Here is a 20,426-nt window from a genome sequence, read left to right as displayed (position 1 = left end):
ATATATATATATATATATATATATATATATATATATATATATATATATAAAATTTCCAGAGGAAAATTATCCATGCTTTAAAAAATAATGATGTTGCTACATTTTTGTTTTGCAGTGATAATTATGTTCTTTATATTAAAAAGTGAGTTGATAGTCTCATGAGCAGGTAAATATGTGATTATTCTGTATTAATAAAGTGCAGTTATTTTCCTGGGTTATAGGGGAGAAAATCTCATATACACCAACCTTTTTGAACATAATTGTATTCATTAGTATGTTTACTGATCCTCATTTTGCAATATGCTATTGCCCTGTGTTTGTTTTATGCTAGGAAATCAATTTTTAAATAGATTTTCCTAGAGCTTAGTGTGTTAGTAAAAGTCTAAGACTATAGGAAAAGATGTTAGCACCTTTGAAGGTAATATATGTGGGGAGAAGAAAGAACCAAATTCTTCCAAAGTGTGCTCTCTATCAGGGGCTAAGTGTGGCCTCAACTGACCACATCAAAACTACCCCAGAACTTATTAGAGTGCTTAATCTCAGAATCCAGCTCAGACCTGCCAAATCAGAAACCGTGACATTGGACCCACTAATCACAGCCTAACAATCCATCCAGGCCTGTCTTTAAAGTTACAAACACAGCGTGTCTCTATTTTGAACAAATACTAAGGATTCACCTAAGTGTAAGATATCGTTTTGCTCACTAGTGGATTTTTTTTCCCCACTACTGTTGCTGTTAAAGTCCCTTCCTCCTACTGTACTCACATAAGATTCAAGGGTCTCATAAGAATCTCCCTTAAACAAAATAACATGTCAGGTATGGCCGCATATACTGAGTAGTAACAGGAAATGCATGATGTTTGAAAAGAATAGAGATATAGCCTGGAGCAACCAGAGAGCCAACCTTTGAAGAGCTGTGCTTTACTTCCTTACTGTCACTCTCCTATTGCCAGGAATTTTAAGTTCCTTTTCCTGTGCATCCTTCCATTGTGCATATTTTGGAGAAATTGCTCACCAGATACAGAGAGACACTGGTTTAGTTCCCTGTCGCGTTCCTTGCATGGACATTTGAGGACAAATCAGGAGCAGGAGGGCTGCTAAATGGAGCTGGTTTTATCCAGTGGTGCGCAAGCCATTGTTCCTACTTTCTTGGGTACATAACCATCTCCTCCCCATGAAGCAAACATCTTGATTTATTATTTCTTGGACAGTTTATATACTTTCCCCTCCTCTAAGCAGATTTACTATCACCCTACTAGGACAATGTTGATCACACTGAGGCAAGAGGATCCTGGTAGTCTACTATACAGACAAAATGATTCTGTGATGGGTCAGATGAGTAAAAATGTCAATCTCTTGTGTTCTGTATTTTCACTCATTCAGGGACATAGTCATTCTCTTATCACTTCAGATATTTTCTAGTCATTCTTGTATTGTGCCAGTAGTCTGACCTCTTAGCTGAGGGTGGTGGGTAATAAGGTAACTTTCTTTCTGCTTCCTTTGTGAAAATCATCATAGGAATTATTTCTGTACCTGCAAAGTCAAATGCATTGAGAGAAAAATGTGTCCATGCCTATATTTTTCTGCTGAGGCCTAATGGATGTTTGGCAGAATTGTAGAAAATGACCTGGAATGCTGGCCAACCTGGTTCCACCTCTGATCCTGTATTACACCACTGTCTTGCAAGGTTTTTTTCTTGCTTATTTTTTAAAATGTGTATTTAATTTATATATATATTTTTTATAAAATTTTCCAGTTGGAGGAAGCTATTTAATTTCTTTCAAGAGCTGTTTGGGGACATTAGAAGAATATGGTTTGCTGTTTGCAAAATACAATGGCAGTGCTATTTTTAGGACTTCTTCCATCATCCCCATGATTAGCTTGTCTCTGGGGGCTTCAGGAAAAAGACCATTTAAGTTTGCTGCATCCAGAGTCTGACTTTGTTAAGTTGCTCTTTTCTTTTTAATTAGGAGCCATCCAAAATAGCCTCTCTCTGTCTGTCTGTCTCTCTGTGTCTCTTTCTCTCTGTCCCTCCTCCCCTTCCTTTAAAATGACTTGTTTTGCAGGTGTGAGCGCAGACTGGTTAGGTGCCGCCAGGATGTCCCTGAGACAGTTCAGCTGGGAGCCGCTAAATGGGGGCAGCAGCTCACATGGGGATATTTGTCATTCTTGACATTATCCTTTATGGGAAAGGGCCTTCGTTAGAGGAGCATTTCCATTTTAGTGGCTGAAAGACCTGAACCACTGTTATGACCTCGTTTTCCTCACTTGGTGCTGGAGAGACAGCCAGGAAGCGGATGGGCCCTAAAGAGCTAAGAACCACCCCACCCCATCCAGACGTTCACTTTCTGTGGGGTGGTCTCTGAGGCAGGTTACTCAGTGGCGAGTAAGGACAGCTGTGTGCATGTGTGTGCAAGTGTGTGTATACTTGCACAAGTGTATGCAGGTAATCTTGGAATACACAGACTAAATATTTTATATATATGCAAATTCCATGTTTACAGGAAAAACACATTTTATAAAGATGTATCAGAATTTGGTAATTAGAATCCAATAATATTAAGAGGTTCTGTGTAGAGCAATCTTGTAATTTATTTTTCCTTTTAGGAGATTAAAGTCATTTGTTTACTTCCGCAATGCTTTATTTGGGAAATACGTCAGATTTAGGTACTCTCTGTTATGCCTAAGAAATATACAGCTTGTTCTTTGCTTTGGCATGTCCTTAGGTATGGCATATATTTCAAGTGAACTGAATAGGAAGAAGGCAGATGTGCTTCCTGTCCTCCTCAGGTTTCTTGAGTATCGGGAGAGACAGATCATTAAGATGAGCAACAGCAATAAAATGTGCTATGCTCTGTAGTGATGGAGAAGCTATTTAGACTCCATGCAGGCAGACTGCTGTTGTTAGACGTGGAATGGCTTCCAAAAAGAAGGGCCGTTTCAGCTGAGAGTGAAAGATCAGTGAGAATTTTTCAAGGAAAGTTGTCTTCTAGGAAAAAAAAGGCAAAAGTCATTGGGAAAAGACTTGAAGCTCTTCATCCACAAAAGCATGAATCTTCGGACCCTGGTCACCAGCCTCATGGATAGGAGTCCTCCGAATGAGAAACTTGAGCTTGATTGTTCATATACACTGAAAAATGTGTACTTTCATCCATCTAGGCCACTTCGGAGCCTTTATATAAGGTATAACATGGGATATACATGAATGCAGAGACAGGAATCTGTATAAGATGAGAAAGGAAAGTTAACCAGGATACAGGAAGGTCAGACTTGATGACTCACAAAAGGGTTTTTAAATAAGCAAGTCTTGCTGACCTGGCAGTACATGCTGGGTCACTGTTGTCTGATCTATTGGCCATGGTCCCCATCAACACGTCACAAAGACGAGTTGTTTTTTTTTCTTTCTTTCTCCTCTAGGAGGCACTGTGCCTTCTCTCAGCTCCAGCCCTCCCATACAGGAGACAACAGGAAGCAATGTCTCTCAGGCAGAGGGTATCTGGGCCCACTCTGCACAGCCCTTCTTCTTATATTCTTCATTTCCAAAGGGGTTCTACATCAGCACCCCTCTCAGCCTCTAAGCTCTTAACACCACCTCCAGAAGATGCTTGTTTTGTTCACCATTCCAAGACAAAAGTATTCATAATATCTTGAAGAGCTACATGTTGCTGTTTCCCTGAGATATAATTCTGACCATGAGGCAGGTGCATGGAAATCACCTCAGCATCTGCTGTCAAAGCTGCCTGGCCCCTGAGCTCAGCAAAGCTGGTACCTGATAATGAAGCTGCCCAAGGGGGCAGCTCTCTGGTTATGGGTCAGCTCCTGGATGGGAATTCTGATCACTTTTTGACCAAGGGAGGCCATACCACTTCTGCTCTGGTTGGAAGACAGATTCACATTCTGGTAAAGCTCAACTAGTCATCAGCAACTTATAATGAGGAGACAAGATGGGGGTTTTCTTTTTTTATGCACTTTCTGTAAGAGTCCAAATATGCTTCTGTCTCTATCTTCTCTCCTTGATGTATATAGTGCTGATCTGAGGCCAGCAGATAGGGCTTGTGTTCAGACAGTGGTGTGAGAACAATTTTTTTTTAAGATATGGTTGGACAGGAGTGTTGATTGGTCAGCCTACCTCTTCAGGTTCCTCCCAGTACTGCTGTGACAGTGACTGCTGGTCCCCAAGACACAGAGGACACTGCCTGTCCCTCCAAATGTAAGACAGGGCTATAGAGTTTCTTTTCTTGGTTGATGAGAGAGTATAAAACCAGAAGCCTAGTTTTCTGTGCTACTTTGTAAATGCTATCAATGCTGGAGAGATAGGCTTACAGGGGAGGATGAGAATACTGCTGAGAAGCCTTGGGCGTACTATCATGGCTGCATCTTTAACATCTAAGCCCCAAATGACTAAGTCATAAGCTCACCCTGCCCTATAGATGACTCTATCAGTACCACCGATATAAAACTCTACTAATCACAGAGAATTTAAATCTCCTTTCTAATGGTGTACAAATCGTTATGAATCATGGAAACCCAGTTCTTCGGTCACACAAGTGGCTTTTTAGGCAAACAGTTTCTGAGCTCCACTCCAGGATTCTAATCTGATAGATATGGAGCATAGCCTGGGAAAGTATTCAAGGATTTAATTTGCTTCCCTATTCCTCCGACTGGCAACCAAGGTTGAGACCCACTTGGCAAAATGTAAGTGTTGGTAAATAGAAAAAAAACCACCAGATTTCTGTCTTTTCTTCTTTGAGGAGCTATTCTTTGCCAAATTCTTCAGTTAGAAAATTGATTGGCATATTCCATTTGGGGAATGGAAGACTAAAGCACAACTTATCTTTCACCCTTATTCTTATATTTCTTATTCTTATACTCTTATATTCTAGTATTTCACCCTTATTCTAATCACAGATCCCATGTTTTGGAAAGATAATACAAGGTAATTCAACCCAATCCTCCAAACTGCAGAAACTTAATTTTTCTCTATATGTTGAATCTTGAAGAATAATCAGTTATCCTCACCTGAACACATTCACAGCTCATGTCCTCAGTCCTCAGTGAGTGAGTCCATCTTGGGCAACTCTTCCCTGGCACCTTGAAATCTGGAGGTCACAATAGAAGCTTACTGCAGGGTTCAGCGCTAACACCAGTTGCTTATGGCCCTACGTGTTTGTAATTACTGCACATTTTATCGGTAAAACTGAATATCATCCTGCCTCATCTAAGCAAGTAGAGCAAACATTTACTTGTGTTTGCATAAGGTTTACCCAGTGCAAATAGATGTTTCAACATACTGCATTATCTTACCCACTTTACCCTGTGAAATCTAGCAAGAGCTGCGCAAATTTGAACTGGAATTGTTCAAAAGGTTGGTGTATATATTTCTAAACAAGATGTACAAATATTTTAGGGGTTGAAAAAGTAATATGTCATGTTTTTTGTGCTCCTCTTAGGAACAGTGTCAGTGAAGACAAAAGATGGATTTTGACAATATGAAGTTTAGTGGGGTTGTTTTTTGAGGCTGAAATATTATGAGCAAATGTACCTGTGGTGAAGTAAAGGGTGTATTTGTTACATATCACTGTAAGAGGAAGCACGCAGTGTGCTATTACAATTGACATTCGATTCACGAGGCTTCTTAATTTTGCTACCTGTTGATATCAAAAATAAATGCAGCATAGTGTCTTTGAACTTTCCAATTTGTATACACATTTCCGTTTTGGGTAGATAAAGAAATAGAAAAACCTGTTAAAATCAAAAGCATGTATGTTATTGGGGGTGCGGGGAAAGCACTGATAAAAGATGTTACTTGAATTGTTTGCATTATTAATCAATGAAAGTTTATTTCTATTCATTTCATGTGATTTTTTGTTTGTTTGTTTACTAGACCAAAAAGTTTAAGATTTATTATAAAAAAAAGGTCTTTCCTTTTTTTAGGCTTTTAACTTTTATTTTTGAGAAGTAAAGGCTATAGAATTGATAAATTTGAATAACCCTAAAATTGCATGAAGAAGAGATGTTCTTAAAAGCACACAGCATGACTCTGTAGGCAATGTTAGAGGATTTCGGCATTCCTTGTTGAATTCCGTGCACATGTTTTATTTTATTTAATTTTTAATTTGCATGTCAAGAAAGTGGTTCCCTTTTTTTCCTCGTTATTTCATTTTATTCTCTGTGAAGACACTGTACATTTATTTTGATCTCATTTTCTTTTTGTTAGATTTCTTTTCCTCTGTAGCGATGTTTAGAAAGGTATTTTTGGTATCGTTCTTTGAATTCTTCAGGGGTTACAGCTAACTGGTGACAGAAAAGAAAATCTTGTTCACATTTGTGGCTTAATTATTGCACATCTTAGTACTCTTATAATTTCTCTAATTTGCATGTTACAGAACTGAAACCAGGACAAGAAATAGAAATTAAAGCGAGAGAACGTTACAAAGTGGTCGTTGACTGAAATAATAATCTGCATGTTGTTTTCCCTTCTCCCTCCTGCATGCAGGGATTTGGTTTCGTAACTTTCGAAAATAGTGCCGATGCGGACAGGGCGAGGGAGAAATTACACGGCACCGTGGTAGAGGGCCGTAAAATCGAGGTGCATGTTCAAAATATTTTCCTTTTCATCTTTTTTATAAATGTCTGCTTCACGCTCATCTGTTGTTCCAGATGCATCATTGGCGTCTTGTATGTGACCCTCCTCCCTTCTCATTGTTTATATATATATTTATATATAAAAAGGAAAACTGGCCTTACTTTTTTTTAATTTTACTTTATTTTGTTAATCTTTTGAACTGCTGAAAGGTGGATGGCAAAAGAGACCAAAAAAAAAAAAAAAAAATTAAAAACAAGGTTAATCTGAAAGGGTTTTGTTTTTTGCTTTTGTTTTTATTTTTCATGTTTTATAAACAATGGGTGCAGTAGGTTCCAAAGAAAAGACAGCATTACAAACCAAACAAAATACAGGACAGTTTCTTTTTCTTTTCCTTTCCACTTGAGGGTTGAAGAGGGATCCACAGTGGTTGGCAAAGTATACAGAACTGCAGGAGCAGTAGCATTCGGAAGATCTGTGAAAAAAATGAGAGGCATTTCTCATTAAACCTTTCATTTTTTTTTTTAAAAGAAGCCAGTTTGAAATTTTGCATTCGTTGGATTATAAAGGGAGTAACCAACCAGGATTTCCTGTCCACTGAAAATGTAAATACTCAAATTCTGACAGGCCAATTCTGCTGTTTGTACCACTGGGATCCCCCTCAACATAGCCAGAGGGTCATATTTGTTAAAACTTGAAAAAAAAAAAAATACCAGTTAAAAATGCTTTAGTCTTTGGAGTAAGATGTTGCATATTTTGCCTTTCATTTTCCCCCTTCGACGGTAACGCTTAGGCCCCTCACCAAACTCTCAGTAACCATGGTAACTGTATACAAACCCATGCTGGCGATGGTGGTGAATGGTAAGTGGTGAAGTCCATCTGCCGTTTCACGTATTTAGTGCTGATATATCTATATACATATCTATATACCACGTGAATTTTTTGACTTGTTGTATTAAGTTTTCTTGATGCTCTATTTTTTTGGATATTGGTACGCCTGTAATTGAGTGTACGTTCTAAGCTAGCCTGGGAGGCTCTGACTGGATTGAGTTATGACCGGTGCACATCTTACTCAGATCGTTAACTCCATATTGTGTTACACAATGCACCCTCTCTTTTATCCTTTCGTTAGCTGTGACTTTAAAGCTTGAATGATTTGTTAATTCTTGCGATGTAAAGGCTCTGTTCCAAGTGTTGAATGCTAGATGTTGCTTCCCGATGGTTCTTCCCTCCCGAAGTGTTGCACACGGCTAAAACTTGTCTGTCCCTTTTTTTGACATTTATGTTCCCTGTACCTTGTCTCTTCCCTCTCTACTCCACTGCATGTCCCTTCATATGGACTTTATTTTATGTTTTAAAAACGATTTATTGTTTCTGTGTTACCATGGAGTACACGCATGCTTTTAAATCTTCAATTATGCAGTATCTTTTAATTTGCTTTTACTGTCTCTTTATTAAACTTTTAAATGAGATGACATTGCTTTATTGAAATGATTTGTAAGTTAAAATGGTTATGAAGTAAATGTAATTATAAAAATGTATGATTTTGTTATGCACCTACTGCCTTTTATAAATTAAAATGCATTTTACTTTTTGTTTTGTTTTTGTTTTTAATAAGTAATCACAGTCATAATGCATGCAACTAATTGAATTGCGGGCTGGGATTGGAATACGAGCTCATTTGAGTTTTCTATGTACGTAGGTAAATAATGCCACAGCACGTGTAATGACAAATAAAAAGACCGTCAACCCCTATACAAATGGTAAGTAGAGATTGGCCTTTTCTAAGGAGTCCCCTCTGACTCTGTATCTATTAAGTTATTTAACCAGGGAATTTGTTTTAGCAAACCATGTCTGCCTCAGCATGGCCCCTGTATCTTTGCTCCTGACCTGCTACAGGGAGCCACCTAAATCAATAAGATTATTTTCACAACAAAGACATGTTTGGTTTCAGGTTAAGTGTGCATGCCCTTGTTCTTGTCTCTCTAGAATAACTCCTGTGAGGGGCTGAGACCCAGTAATTATTTAGGAATTATTTGGGTGATTTAATTCTAGTGAGTGGAGGGGAGAATGGAGGTTCTATCTGTTTGTTCTTTACCACTGTCTCGTCATTGATCACTACTCATTCTTGGAATTGTGGCCACATGATTTTGTTCAGACTTTGCATCTTCTCCAAACCTACTAAGGTTTGAACTCAATTGAGGGGTGCACTAAATAGAGTCCCACAGGGAGGGAGGGATGTGTGTGTGTGTGTGTGTGTGTGTGTGTAAATTACTGCCTAGGAACATTTGGGACCAGAAAAGAGTGCTGCTTTGTATTTGCAAACCCCTTCCAAACAATGCATTTCTGTTCTTACTAAGAACACTTCTCAAAACTCCTGCTAAAAAGAACTGGCATGTGCATGGAGACTACTAAATATGTTCAAACATTTTGTCTCTTTAATCTGCCAAATAAATACCTCTTAAGATATAGGGAAGGGGGGCTGGGGATTTAGCTCAGTGGCACAGCGCCTGCCTGGCAAGCGCAAGGTCATGAATTCGATTCCTGGTACCGGAAGAAAAACAAAACAAACAAACAAAAAAAAGGATATACGGAAGGAAATATGTGTGATGTTAATCACATACTTAACCATACTAACAGTTAAAAAGAAATGAACATAGTAAGTTATAGAAAATACACTTAATAGAATATCATATATCATACATATTAAAATGAGTAGGATAAAGACAGTGAAGGTTCTCATAATGAGTAAAGTAACTGAAATGATTACAAATGTGTGAATTGTATGTTTTTCACTAGGTAATGGTAGTTACAACTAAAATGTTAATGTTGTATTAAATTGTAAGACTAGATGATATCATTTCTACGATTTTGAAATTTTCAAAAGTAATGTAACTTTATTGCAATCAAACAAAAATATACAGATTTTTGCATTTTAAACTTTTAATTACATGCAAGACCTAGAAACACAGGCTTATTTTAAAAGAAAAAAATTAAGTAAGGAAACATTATAAACATGACTAAAATATCTTTTGACTATTACTACTTCCAACCTGGTTCCTTACCTTCCCCTTAGAGGAAGCCACTATCACGTATTATTGTCTGTAGTTCTATTTTGTATTTGTATGCATATATTTATAGTAGCTTCTCAAGTATAGTATTCATAGTATTGTGTATACATTTTTATATAAATGTTATGATATGCATCACATTTAATTGGATTTTATAAATCAACATGGAGTCCTCTCAATGTTAGAACACACAGATTAAACCAATTCTTTTTAATAGTTTCACTATATTCCATTATATATATATATATATATATATTCAGAACTTCAGTGCTGATTGATATTTAATTGCTTGCCTGTTTGTATTTGTATTTGATTTTCTGTTATAAACAACAGTATTAGCATTTGGTGGTTTCATTTTTCCTCCTCTACCAATAGCTACCAACCTGGCAAAGTCAGTTTATTTTTATTTTTAAAGAGTTTTAGAGTTTTTAAACAGGTATTTTCCTTCGACATAATATGGCCCTGCATCAAAAGAACAGAATCGTTTATTCTGATGACCATTTTTCCCAGTTCCAGCAACCTAAGACATACACTTAAATGATGTAGCTGATTTCCACAAAAGATTTTGAATACCAAGCCCTGAAATGAAGCAAACTGCTGATTAATGTGTCATGTGGCCTTTTGACTTGAGTAAATATAATAGCTGTGCAACTTGCCAGAGTTAATATGTGATGATATCAACCTATTGTGTGCTTTCTTGAATTATGAAATAGCATTGTGTGTGTGTGTGTAGAAGCACAGGGTGTTGGGTACCAGTGCAAAGGAACACACATGCGCTTAGTGAGAAAATGAAAGAAAGCAAAATATTACTCCAAGCCTGGCAAAGTTTTGGACACAATGCAAAGCTCATTTATAAGTATCCAACACTTTGGGAACACTGTGTGCATTAGATGTAGCACTTTAAAGGCACTGGATCAAAGTCCTAGCCTGGAAAAAGGACATCATTCCCTTGTTTTAAAGATGCAAAAGCATCATTAGGATAGATGAGAGGAAATAACTAATTAAGGCTTTTCATTTTATTATGAAGTGATAAAATCTTGTGGTCAGGCCTCTGTGCGTAGCAGCATTACTTTGCTCCTGTCATTTTATAGATATGCATCCCAGTGACAACCAGCTACGGTAACCAACAATTTATTCAGTGTGCAACCTCAAGTTCCTGCCAGATGTTGGCATGAATAGCCCACATGCCTACATGCTTAATTTCTAGGAACAAGCCTTGTGGGTTTTTCTTCCATGGACCTGAAAAGCATGCTCTCAGGATTATTCCTGTCACACACTCTGAGTCTGGCATGTAAGGCGTAGATGGACAGTCACAGTTGAACTGATTTACAGAACAAATGCAAATCTCAATTGTGCAGAGTCAGTGGCTTCTGTAGACGAGATTATAGAGAGCTTTGGTATTTAATGACAAGTATTTCTCAAAGTTTTTCCAATTTTTACCTCATAAGTATTATCACTATAAATAACATTCCCCATAAATTGCAATGTAATAGAACGTGGAAGATGGGGGTGCTTTCAAATTCACAAGAGGATGTGGTTGTGATAAGAAAGGGTTAGTCAGGACCAACAGAGTCCCACTGAAAAGAGAAAATAAATTCAGGATCATAAACCATCAAAATCATAATTTAACCAAATTATAAAGTACTGGTCATCAAATTTTTCAAGTCGTATACTGCCAATATCAGATTCACAAATTCCTTCATGTATCCAACCAAAGTGTTAACAGCTGCAGTTTCTGGTGATGAATTAGATTGGGTACTAAAAGCAATGGGAAATTTGTGTCTCGGACGCTATACATAGATCATGCAGGATGTGGGTTACATTCCAAGGGTTTTTATATGTGGAGACAGAACTGTGGAAATATATGCTTTTGGAAATTCCACTAGCCAGAAAGCCCCACAAAGCGGGACTGGTACTACTTCTGTTTTGTGATTTCTTCCAAGAACATCTCCCTATAAAGAAGAGTTGGGACTTACCATGTTCATTAGATAGTGAGTGCTGGATCTGTGAAACTACTTGGGAGTTACAGCAGGAGTGATTTCTTAGAAGTCAAGGAACTTTGAGTTCATTAGACATGGCTCTTCATTTGCTCAGTGATTTTGGGGAGTGGTGAACACCAGACAAAAATATATAAGACTTTAAAGAGAAGTGGTGTTCATCCCTACTACAGAATTACCAGTCACTCACTATTGACCTTTAGGAGAGTTGCTTAAACTCTCCCTACCCAAGCGCTCATAAGTGGGAACTGAGCATATAATGGAACCTGTGTCACAGGCATTTGTGATTAATATGGGAGACAAAGGACACACTCAACACTATGCTGGGTAAACAGAGCCTCCTGTAGTTTTTAGTACTAATTGTAGGAGACTGTTACCTCGGTATGCAGTGACCTCAATATTAAGTAATAATCTTGCTCATTTTTTGCTGTGGATATAGCAAGTTTTTGTTTTTTTGTTTGTTTTTGTTTGTTTTTTTCCGGTACCAGGAACCGAACTCAAGACCTTGCGCTTGCCAGGCAGGCGCTGTGCTGCTGAGCTAAATCCCCAGCCCCTGATATAGCAAGTTGAATTCCCAGTTTAAGGATCAAATGTTCAGGTCTAAGAAGGGCTGAGCAGGTAAAATCAAACAAAGCAAAAGGGGAAAGTCTTTGAGAAATTCAGTCTTAAACTATCTTTTCTTGTTACTGAGTAAAGCGGAAGATTTCTGTACTAGAGAACAAAATAGTGCAGGGTGACAATAGGAGATAGAGCATAATAAGGGTCAGTGATGATAGTTATTAACTGGGATGTTAAATGTGACAGCCTATCGTCACTTGGAGTAAAACTGTGAGGATTCCTAATTTAAATGTGCCATCTCTACCCATGTTTACCATACCTCAAATCATGTGTTTCAGGTAAAATCTCAATTTTGGTCATGAATACATATTGCCAAAAAAATACACTGAGTGAGCCAAAATAAAACACATAAGCAAACAACGTGTAATTACCTTCTCTGTATTCTGACATTTGGATATTGCCTCCTACATCATTTTACCCGCTGGCTTGCTGGCATCCTTAGTACATGTCTTTAGAAAGCATGCGTCTGCAGTTTTGAAACCCCTGCAATATATTAAGGTTACTTTCTGAAACTTGTTTCTTTGATATCCAGCCCAGCAAAACCCTAGAGAAGGAAGGGGCTGGATTTTGTGTGCCTTTGGACACCCACTATAGCAGTAGTTAGCACTGGGACTCTTGGCCAGTGTTTTTCTAAAGAATGCTGGCATGTGACCTTGGACAAGCTCGCTTTAGGGAGGGGAGTGCTGATTCAGATGCAGTAGCCCCTGGAGGCTGAGCCTCAGCGGGTCTCCCCAAACTGCTCATGTGTCTGATTTCAGCAAGACCCTGTGTGCTGAGCTCTGCTCCATTGCTTTGCTGTTTGGGGGGCCCTGGGAGGCTGGAGGTAGTGGGCTTTATCAGCTGTTCTCTTTTTGTTGTAAGCCTCATTGTTTGGTTTAATGTCCTTGATCAAAATCTCTGAATTTGCAAGGCCTGGGGACTTAATACAAACTGCCTAAGTAATTTTAAATGGGATCATTTTGCCCATCTTCCTGAGAATGCAGGCTCATATCTCCAGCAAGGTTATCCCAAGGGTCTCCTCCAGGTACTAGAAGAGCCACAAAATCTATGAGTTCATTTACATGTGATTTGCATATATTTGCTTGAGCCTACTGGAAGTCTAAGTCTGAGCAAGTCTGAGCAGAGGTGATTTTCAAGGGCTGGATTCTCACTGCCTTCCCTGGAAGACAGTTATCTATATAGCAGGGCCCTTTTCAATTAGATGTAGATTCTCAATCAGGAGGCAGGTCCATAGAGGCTGGAAGGAAACAGAATCCCAGTCAAAAGAAAATGAGTCTATTAGAAAAAGCTTCATTTTGCTTCCATTCCTTTAATAATATCAAGTAAATGTTTATGGAGCATCTGATGTTTGCCAAACACAGCTCTAAGTTCTGGAGATTCATGGTAGACAGCAGTCTTCTGCCCACTCTTACCATAAATTTTAATGAAGGAGAGTGTTACAAAAAACAAAAACAAGCAAAGAAGGAAAGGAGGTGTATCTAGGCAGTGTTCACAGCTATGGATAAAGTATAACTGCACATTGACTCAAAGAGTAACTCCAAGAGAAGGCAAAGAAGTGACATGTTCTGGGAGGAAATTGCAGACCTATATATCACCAAGATGATCTCATAAAGAGCTGGGCCGAGTTCTCCAAGCAGAAAGAGTAAAGCCCTGAGTCTAGAATAGATATAGATTTTTTTTAATTAGGTTTATTGGTACATTTAAATATGCATAATGATCATGTTCATCATAGGGAATTTGTACCTGTTCATGTTAGAAAGAACAGTGCCCACTATAGGTTGAAGAAAGGGGACAATGGTCCAAAATGAATAGACAAGGTTTAGATTGTGTGGGTTTCTCAGCCAAGATAAGGAATTTTAGTGTATCCTAAGTTTAGAAAGAAGCAATTGAACTTCATGTAGCAGAACGACATATTTAGTTTACTTCTTAGGAATCCGTTCAGCCCTGTAAAAAGAATGGATGTAGAGGGAGGAAAAATACAGAGGTAGGAGGAAGTGGTGAGAGGTCGGGTGTTTTTGCTATGTGACTTGCTTGAGAGGACATGACAGTGTTCCTATATGGGATAATAACCAAGGAGAAGAGAAGATTTCTCCATGTTTGACGATGAATATTTCCTAATGGGCTGCCTATGGGATGTGAAGGCAAAGAATGAATCATGGAACTACTGATTAAGAATTTGTTCTGAGCAACCAAACAAGTGGATGGGTTGCCGTTTGGTAAAGAGGGAAGACTTGGTAAAGATCAAGTTCCAAGGGGTGAAGGGAGAGGAAACAGTGAGTTTTTATGCCAGCTGTGCAGTTTTGGAAGGACTTCATTTTCTGTACAATGAGAGTGGGGAGTCTTGATTAGGAGAAAAGATTAGGGATGGGAAGAGGATAATAGCTGCACTGCTATTCCTATGATGACCAAAGTAGTACCCTTTGCAGCTCACAGATTCTTCTGAAAGAAAACTTTTCAATTATCTCTTCCATTAACATTTTCAGACATGAAGCGGCAAGGTTCTCTTGATGATGAGTATCACTTAATTTGTGCTATTTTTATACTAAGAGATAATTTTTCTTGAGCAGATTTGACAAACTGATAGATGATAGATAATAGATGATAGGTGGATAGATAGATAGATAGATAGATAGATAGATAGATAGATAGATGATAAATAGATAGATAAATAGTAGAAAATAGAGAGATGACTAGACAGGTAGATAGAGAGATAGATAGATTTCTTGGCCCAAAGAACCAAAACAGATAAAGACAGAGAATAGAAATGTGAGTTCTATGCAAATCTGAGAAATCTGTTTCCTTGAGGAAATAAAAGACCATCTGCATAACTTAAACTATTGTGAGCTACATTAAAATTAATAGTGTGCCCCGGGTTTATATGCAAAAGGAAATCTTTAAGGGAGGTACAATAATAAGGATGTGTATAAGAAACAAAGCCTGAGTTGAAGTGTGTGAATAAGGCCCCCAACTCCAGTGGCAATAAAAAAAAGGTAGGGACATAAGTAGATATAAGATGGAAACAAAGAGGTGGAGAAGAGGAATAATAACTTAATAACTTATTCATTTAATATTATTCCAGGGAGATCTATTTTACACATTCAAAATTTCTGTCAAGGACTAGAAAGTTAAAGAACATTAAAGCTTTGATTTCAACTACTCTGCTCTATTTTCCCTTAGACTCCAAAAACTTGAAATGTGGACATTAGTCCCATGTCCTCAGGAATTGGACATTTTCTTTTGTAGGAAGTGGTGAAATTTCAGAATATAAAAGAGTAAGGTATCAGTAGGAAATATTAAAAACCACATGGGTCAGTAATTCTCAGAATTTCATGTCTGCTTCTGTAGGTCTAAAAGGGAACCCAGGAATTCCATTAATTTGCCTCCTAGGTAATCTAAGTACGACACTTTGAAAACCCCTATTGTAAATCATCCTGGGAAATGAAAATCTTATCCAAGTTGGAACTGAAAGTTCTTAGAAACAAAACATTGTTACAAAGTTCTAAAGAATTTAAATTTTAATAAATCCTGGGGCCTTTCTGTTGAGGTACTGAGCTTCTCTCTTCCTTGGTGGATCTCAGGAGCATTTCTCAGCTGCTCTTAGAACCACATCACTAGGTTGGGTGGGAAATCATCCATCTCCCCTCTGGAAAGCCTAAGAGAATTCTCACTGTCAGAAACACCTTCCCTCTCATCCAGACTTTTACCATTGCCTTTTCTATGGAACCATTATTAAAGGTCATTTAATGTGTGACCTTATGTCCAAGCGCACAAATGCAAGGAAGCACACCAACCCTCTGTTGTCTTTCAAGAGTTCCTTAATGGGTGTTCTCATGATGATTTTCCAGCAGGAGCAGGAAACAGTCACCTACCCTAACACATGATCACGCTTAGGAAGTGTTCCCTAAATAAGCTCTATGGGTTTGTAATGTGCTTCTTGCTTTGGGAATGTTCTGGTATGCTCTTTTCTTGAGTAAAAAAATTTCTGAAGGGCCAACATTCATTTTAAAGAAACCTTTATTTGCAGAGCATTTGAAAAATTACAGGATTCTGTTCATCTTATAGGCAGGTTATTTAAAGTTACCTTATATATCATGCATTGATTAAGAATTTTTATGGTTTCTGAATGCATTAAAGTGCAATCCACACTAAATCTCTAGGGGATAAAATATCATTTTCTTTGGTATTCGTAAAGCAGTGCAGAATTTTCTAGTATCTCTGGGTCATAATTAGGAATGGTAGTCATTAGCATGTGTTTTTGTAACGAATTTTGTGTATGCAAGCTTTCTAATTACTGTAAATTTAATGTGAAGGTACATGTGATGGATTATCTAGCAGTGGTATATGAAACAAGACAGAAAATTGGAATTATTATACTGGCTCTAAAAATATTGATATGGCACAAAATTAATTATATCATTTTGAAATGCTTCACCTGTAGCCCGCCAGTATTTCCATCCCATTACCTCACATCGACAGAAAATCAAAGAAAGCATAAATCTATTTTTTATGTATAGTTGTCAAACATTTTATGTATGCCCAACCTATATGTCCTTTCATTTAAAAATATATTTTTTAAAAAATACCTTCAGCCTATTTGAAATGTGGTCATTTTGCAGTGATACAAGTTGTTGATCAAAGGTGGTAATAACGTGTTTGTACCTTTGTTTTAAGGCTGGAAATTGAACCCCGTTGTGGGTGCAGTATACAGTCCTGAATTCTATGCAGGTAAGGAGTTTCTCTGTGCATGCAGTCTTAGTCTTTTCTCAATGTGCTTTGCTTGTCACTAAATAATGGGTTTTGTAAAATAACCTAAACCATGTGAATCCCTGTCCTAATAACTTCTGAATGATTTCTTTGGGCAAAACCAAGAGAGTTTTAAGCCCTTTAAAAACTAAGGGGGAACCCTATGCCTTACGTTGCGGAGTAAGCGTGGAGCCCTGCTCCCTGTGACATTTCACATTGGGTTTGCCCTAAAAAAGCATCGAGGCTTTGTTCAATATTATCATATTGAACAAATGGAGAGTGACTCATGCCCATTTTATTTCAATGTGCCTGTGTGTCTTTTAGTTGCACATTTCCATTTGGGGTTCATTGCATTTTCTTTTTCCCAGAAAAGCAGAGAGTTGGCTTCCTTATTCCAATAACACGGCAGTAACTTGGAGTTGCCAAGAGAAGTCCTGTTTTTAAAGGAGAAAAAATTAAGTTGTCTGTTTTCGATTTGTCCATTTCCCTTAGCAATTCCTCTTCTCTCTCCTTTGCCTTCAAATACACGTCTCTCTCCTTACCCTTTCTCTGCCTATAAGCACCAAGTACCCCTCAATTAGGAAACACAGGTACCAAATTTGGGGAGAGGACAATCTAGACACACCAGAGACAGATCTCCTGCTTTGATGTGCTCAGCTTGTCCTGTCCCTACTGCTTCCAGCCTCCTTCCTCATCAAGCAGGCTGCAAAGAACATCCAGAACCCAAGTAGAGACTGGACACATAGGTGTGGAACAGGAGTCTTTCTTTGATGGGGCTCTTGCTTTTGAAAACGGAGAAATAAATAACCAATTTACCTTAGACCCAGTCCCTTAGTGGTCTCTTGACGGTAAGTTGTATCTCTTGTTTGTTTCTTCCTGGGTTGCCTAACTTCTGTTGGCTTCCAGATACAAAGCATCCATCCTGGAGGAACATATGAAACTGAGCTTGGCTAGCAAAAAAAAAAAAAAAAATGATGAAAAGCAAAAATTAAAAATTTGGTAAATCTAGGAAGGCTCCATATGCTAGTGGAGTTCTGGATTTAGACAGGCAATGTTTGCATGTGTTCGTCATGTATGAGTTTTGTTTAGCAGAATCCTGGATTGAGTCCAGGGATCCTCCCCGTCCCTGAGTCCTTGCATAGTAGTATTTGTTGCCTCTTATGGGGGAGGATGAACATAACTATGGGGCCTTCCAAGATTGTATTGTGAAACCCACCGCCTGGGAGGATACCCAGCATAGTGAGGAGCATGGTACCTGCACCCAGACAGCCCAAGCTGAAATCCTGGCTCCCAGCAGTGTGACTCTGGACAAGTTACTTATCCTCTCTGTGCCTCAGTTTTTTCAGCTGTTAAGTGGGGATAATGATAACAAGCAGCTCGTAAGATTTTATTAGCGTTAAAGGGATTAATGTAGGAAGAGTGCTACATCGTCAGCAACATACAAACATTTGTAAATGAAAATGAATGAGTTGATACTCTACTTTTCTGCCATGAGGGAAAATTAGCTGAGAGCTGATTCTACTAATTTCTGAGCATTCAGTTGGAACAAGAGACTACTTAATTCCCAGGAGGCCTGGTTTAGTAGTCCTCAGCGTGGGGGAAGTTAATTTCTGGAGCAGAGCATGATGGTCTGTTCAGGGGGCACAGGGAAAGTGGCAGGTCCCCCAAATGGTCAAAGAGGAGTCGGGCACAGCTTCAGTGCATCTGTAGGAGCAGCCAGTGATGCACAGTAGCTGGATTAAGGAGTGGGCAGGTTCTCTATGACACGTGCACTGGTGGGGACTTGGCTCTGTGTGTGTTTTCTCCCCAAAATTACGGGATCAAGAATAAGGAACAGGAAGTCTGCTTGTGAGGAAGATGGTGCTAATGTGGGAATTGTGAGAGAAGGGCTTGCATCCTTCTGTCCTGTGTAGTGTAATTGCCAGTCAGTCACCTTGGCTCTGTTAATCAGGAAAATAGCCAAAGTCTCTTGTACCGAGGCCTTCAACCCTAAATGCATGCTTGTGCTTATGAATGGTTAAGAGGACATTACAACTGACTTACCTAACAAGAATAAATCAGTTTGCATTCCATATAGGGCAGCTATTCAAGTTAACTGGGGGCCTGGCTTCAGCAGTGGGGTCTCAAGACTGTGGTAAGACAGGAAGGTATAGGAGTTAATATTTATTGAGCAATTTTCGTGGGCCAGGCACGCGTCTAAGCACTTTGCACAAATGAATGTATTAAGCCCTTGTGAAAATCTTGCAAATGAAGAAACCAAGGTACAAAATGTTTATACAACTGGCCCAAGATTTCACAACCAGTTAAAAACAGGTCAGATTTTGAAGTCAGGCTTTGATCATCTCAGTGCCTGCATTCTTTATGACCATGTTATACTGCTTCTGTTTTTTTTAATGCTGCAATTTCTTTTGGCTATACGCTATGATCCTACTACTGCCAGGTACCTAAACCAGAAAAAATTAAAGAAATAACAAAATCATTCTGGGTTTTTCCAGTCACCGCAATCATCAGTTTTATTAATTCAGTTTTTTTAATTGGTTGTGTCAGGAAAGCCTTTAATGACCGTGAACAACCACAACTATTTCTACCTGTTGTTCCAAGAAATTAAATCTAGAAAATTTGGAGCATGGAGAAACAAGTGTTAATTAGAAACACCTGAATATTCACGTTATGCGCTGCTGATATCTGGGTTAACCTAAATAACTACATATTTTCTTTCTCCTGTATATTTGTGGGTGTAGGTAGACAGAGTTCATGATATTCAGAAGTGTGGGGAAATATCAGTGCAGTTTCAACACTGTAGCACAATTTCTTGAAAATGTTTTAAGACTCAGAACCACTTAGAATAAAGGTAGCTTAAAATCCAAATCTAAGTATGGATATATACAAAAACATGGGTGTAGAATATGTTTATTTCCATATCCAGGTATAATTATTAATGTCATCCATCTATATGCCTATGGCTAAGAATTTATAAAGCATTTTAAATTTCCCAGCTACAGAAATAGTCTGGATTCATCTTGCAACTAGAAATATGCCTCAAAGCTGAAATGAGGACCTTGTCATTGATTCGCTTTGGATATTTTATAAGCCAACCCTGTATCTGCTTAAGACAGAAAGCCAGACTTATTAGTCATTTCTATATATAAGACACTATTAATGACAAATTTCATAATATTCCCATAGCATAATTATTGATTTTCTGGAGCTTATGCAGAATTAACAACCCGCCTTCAATTGTCTCTCAGAATGGGGCATGAAAAGTTCACATATTTTGTAAATTAAAATCAATAGTTTCAATCTCTCCTAAAGGTAATTTTCCTAATTTAGTGGACTTGTCCCTAACATTTATTTTCTCTTTTAATTATAAAATGGCAAGTTATTGATTTTTGTATATAACCTTTCAATGCCCCT

General features: G+C 38.2%; 1 protein-coding gene across 17 annotated transcripts in view; it reads left to right on the top strand.

The window, feature by feature from the left end:
* The window catches only part of Rbfox1 (RNA binding protein, fox-1 homolog (C. elegans) 1), a 349,342-nt gene that overhangs the window by 237,218 nt on the left and 91,698 nt on the right, over window positions 1–20,426 (top strand). For 14 of the 17 annotated variants that reach the window (XR_001235411.1, XM_005391230.2, XM_005391229.2 and 11 more), the window contains exons 5-7: window positions 6,497–6,589; window positions 8,286–8,346; window positions 16,941–16,994. Coding sequence is in view for 16 of the 17 variants with exons in the window: in XM_005391230.2 (XP_005391287.1) it covers window positions 6,497–6,589; window positions 8,286–8,346; window positions 16,941–16,994 (208 nt within the window). In the remaining variant the exon portion in view is untranslated. The remainder of the gene's footprint in view (window positions 1–6,496; window positions 6,590–8,285; window positions 8,347–16,940; window positions 16,995–20,426) is intronic. The other 3 variants (XM_013517919.1, XM_013517915.1, XM_013517917.1) reach the window with 1 other exon arrangement.

The sequence above is a fragment of the Chinchilla lanigera genome, unplaced genomic scaffold (genome assembly GCF_000276665.1).
Source record: "Chinchilla lanigera isolate Chin_1 unplaced genomic scaffold, ChiLan1.0 scaffold00041, whole genome shotgun sequence".
Taxonomy (NCBI): Eukaryota; Metazoa; Chordata; class Mammalia; order Rodentia; family Chinchillidae; genus Chinchilla; species Chinchilla lanigera.
Note: the sequence above shows the minus strand (reverse complement) of the source record. Positions and strands in the feature narration are given on the sequence as shown.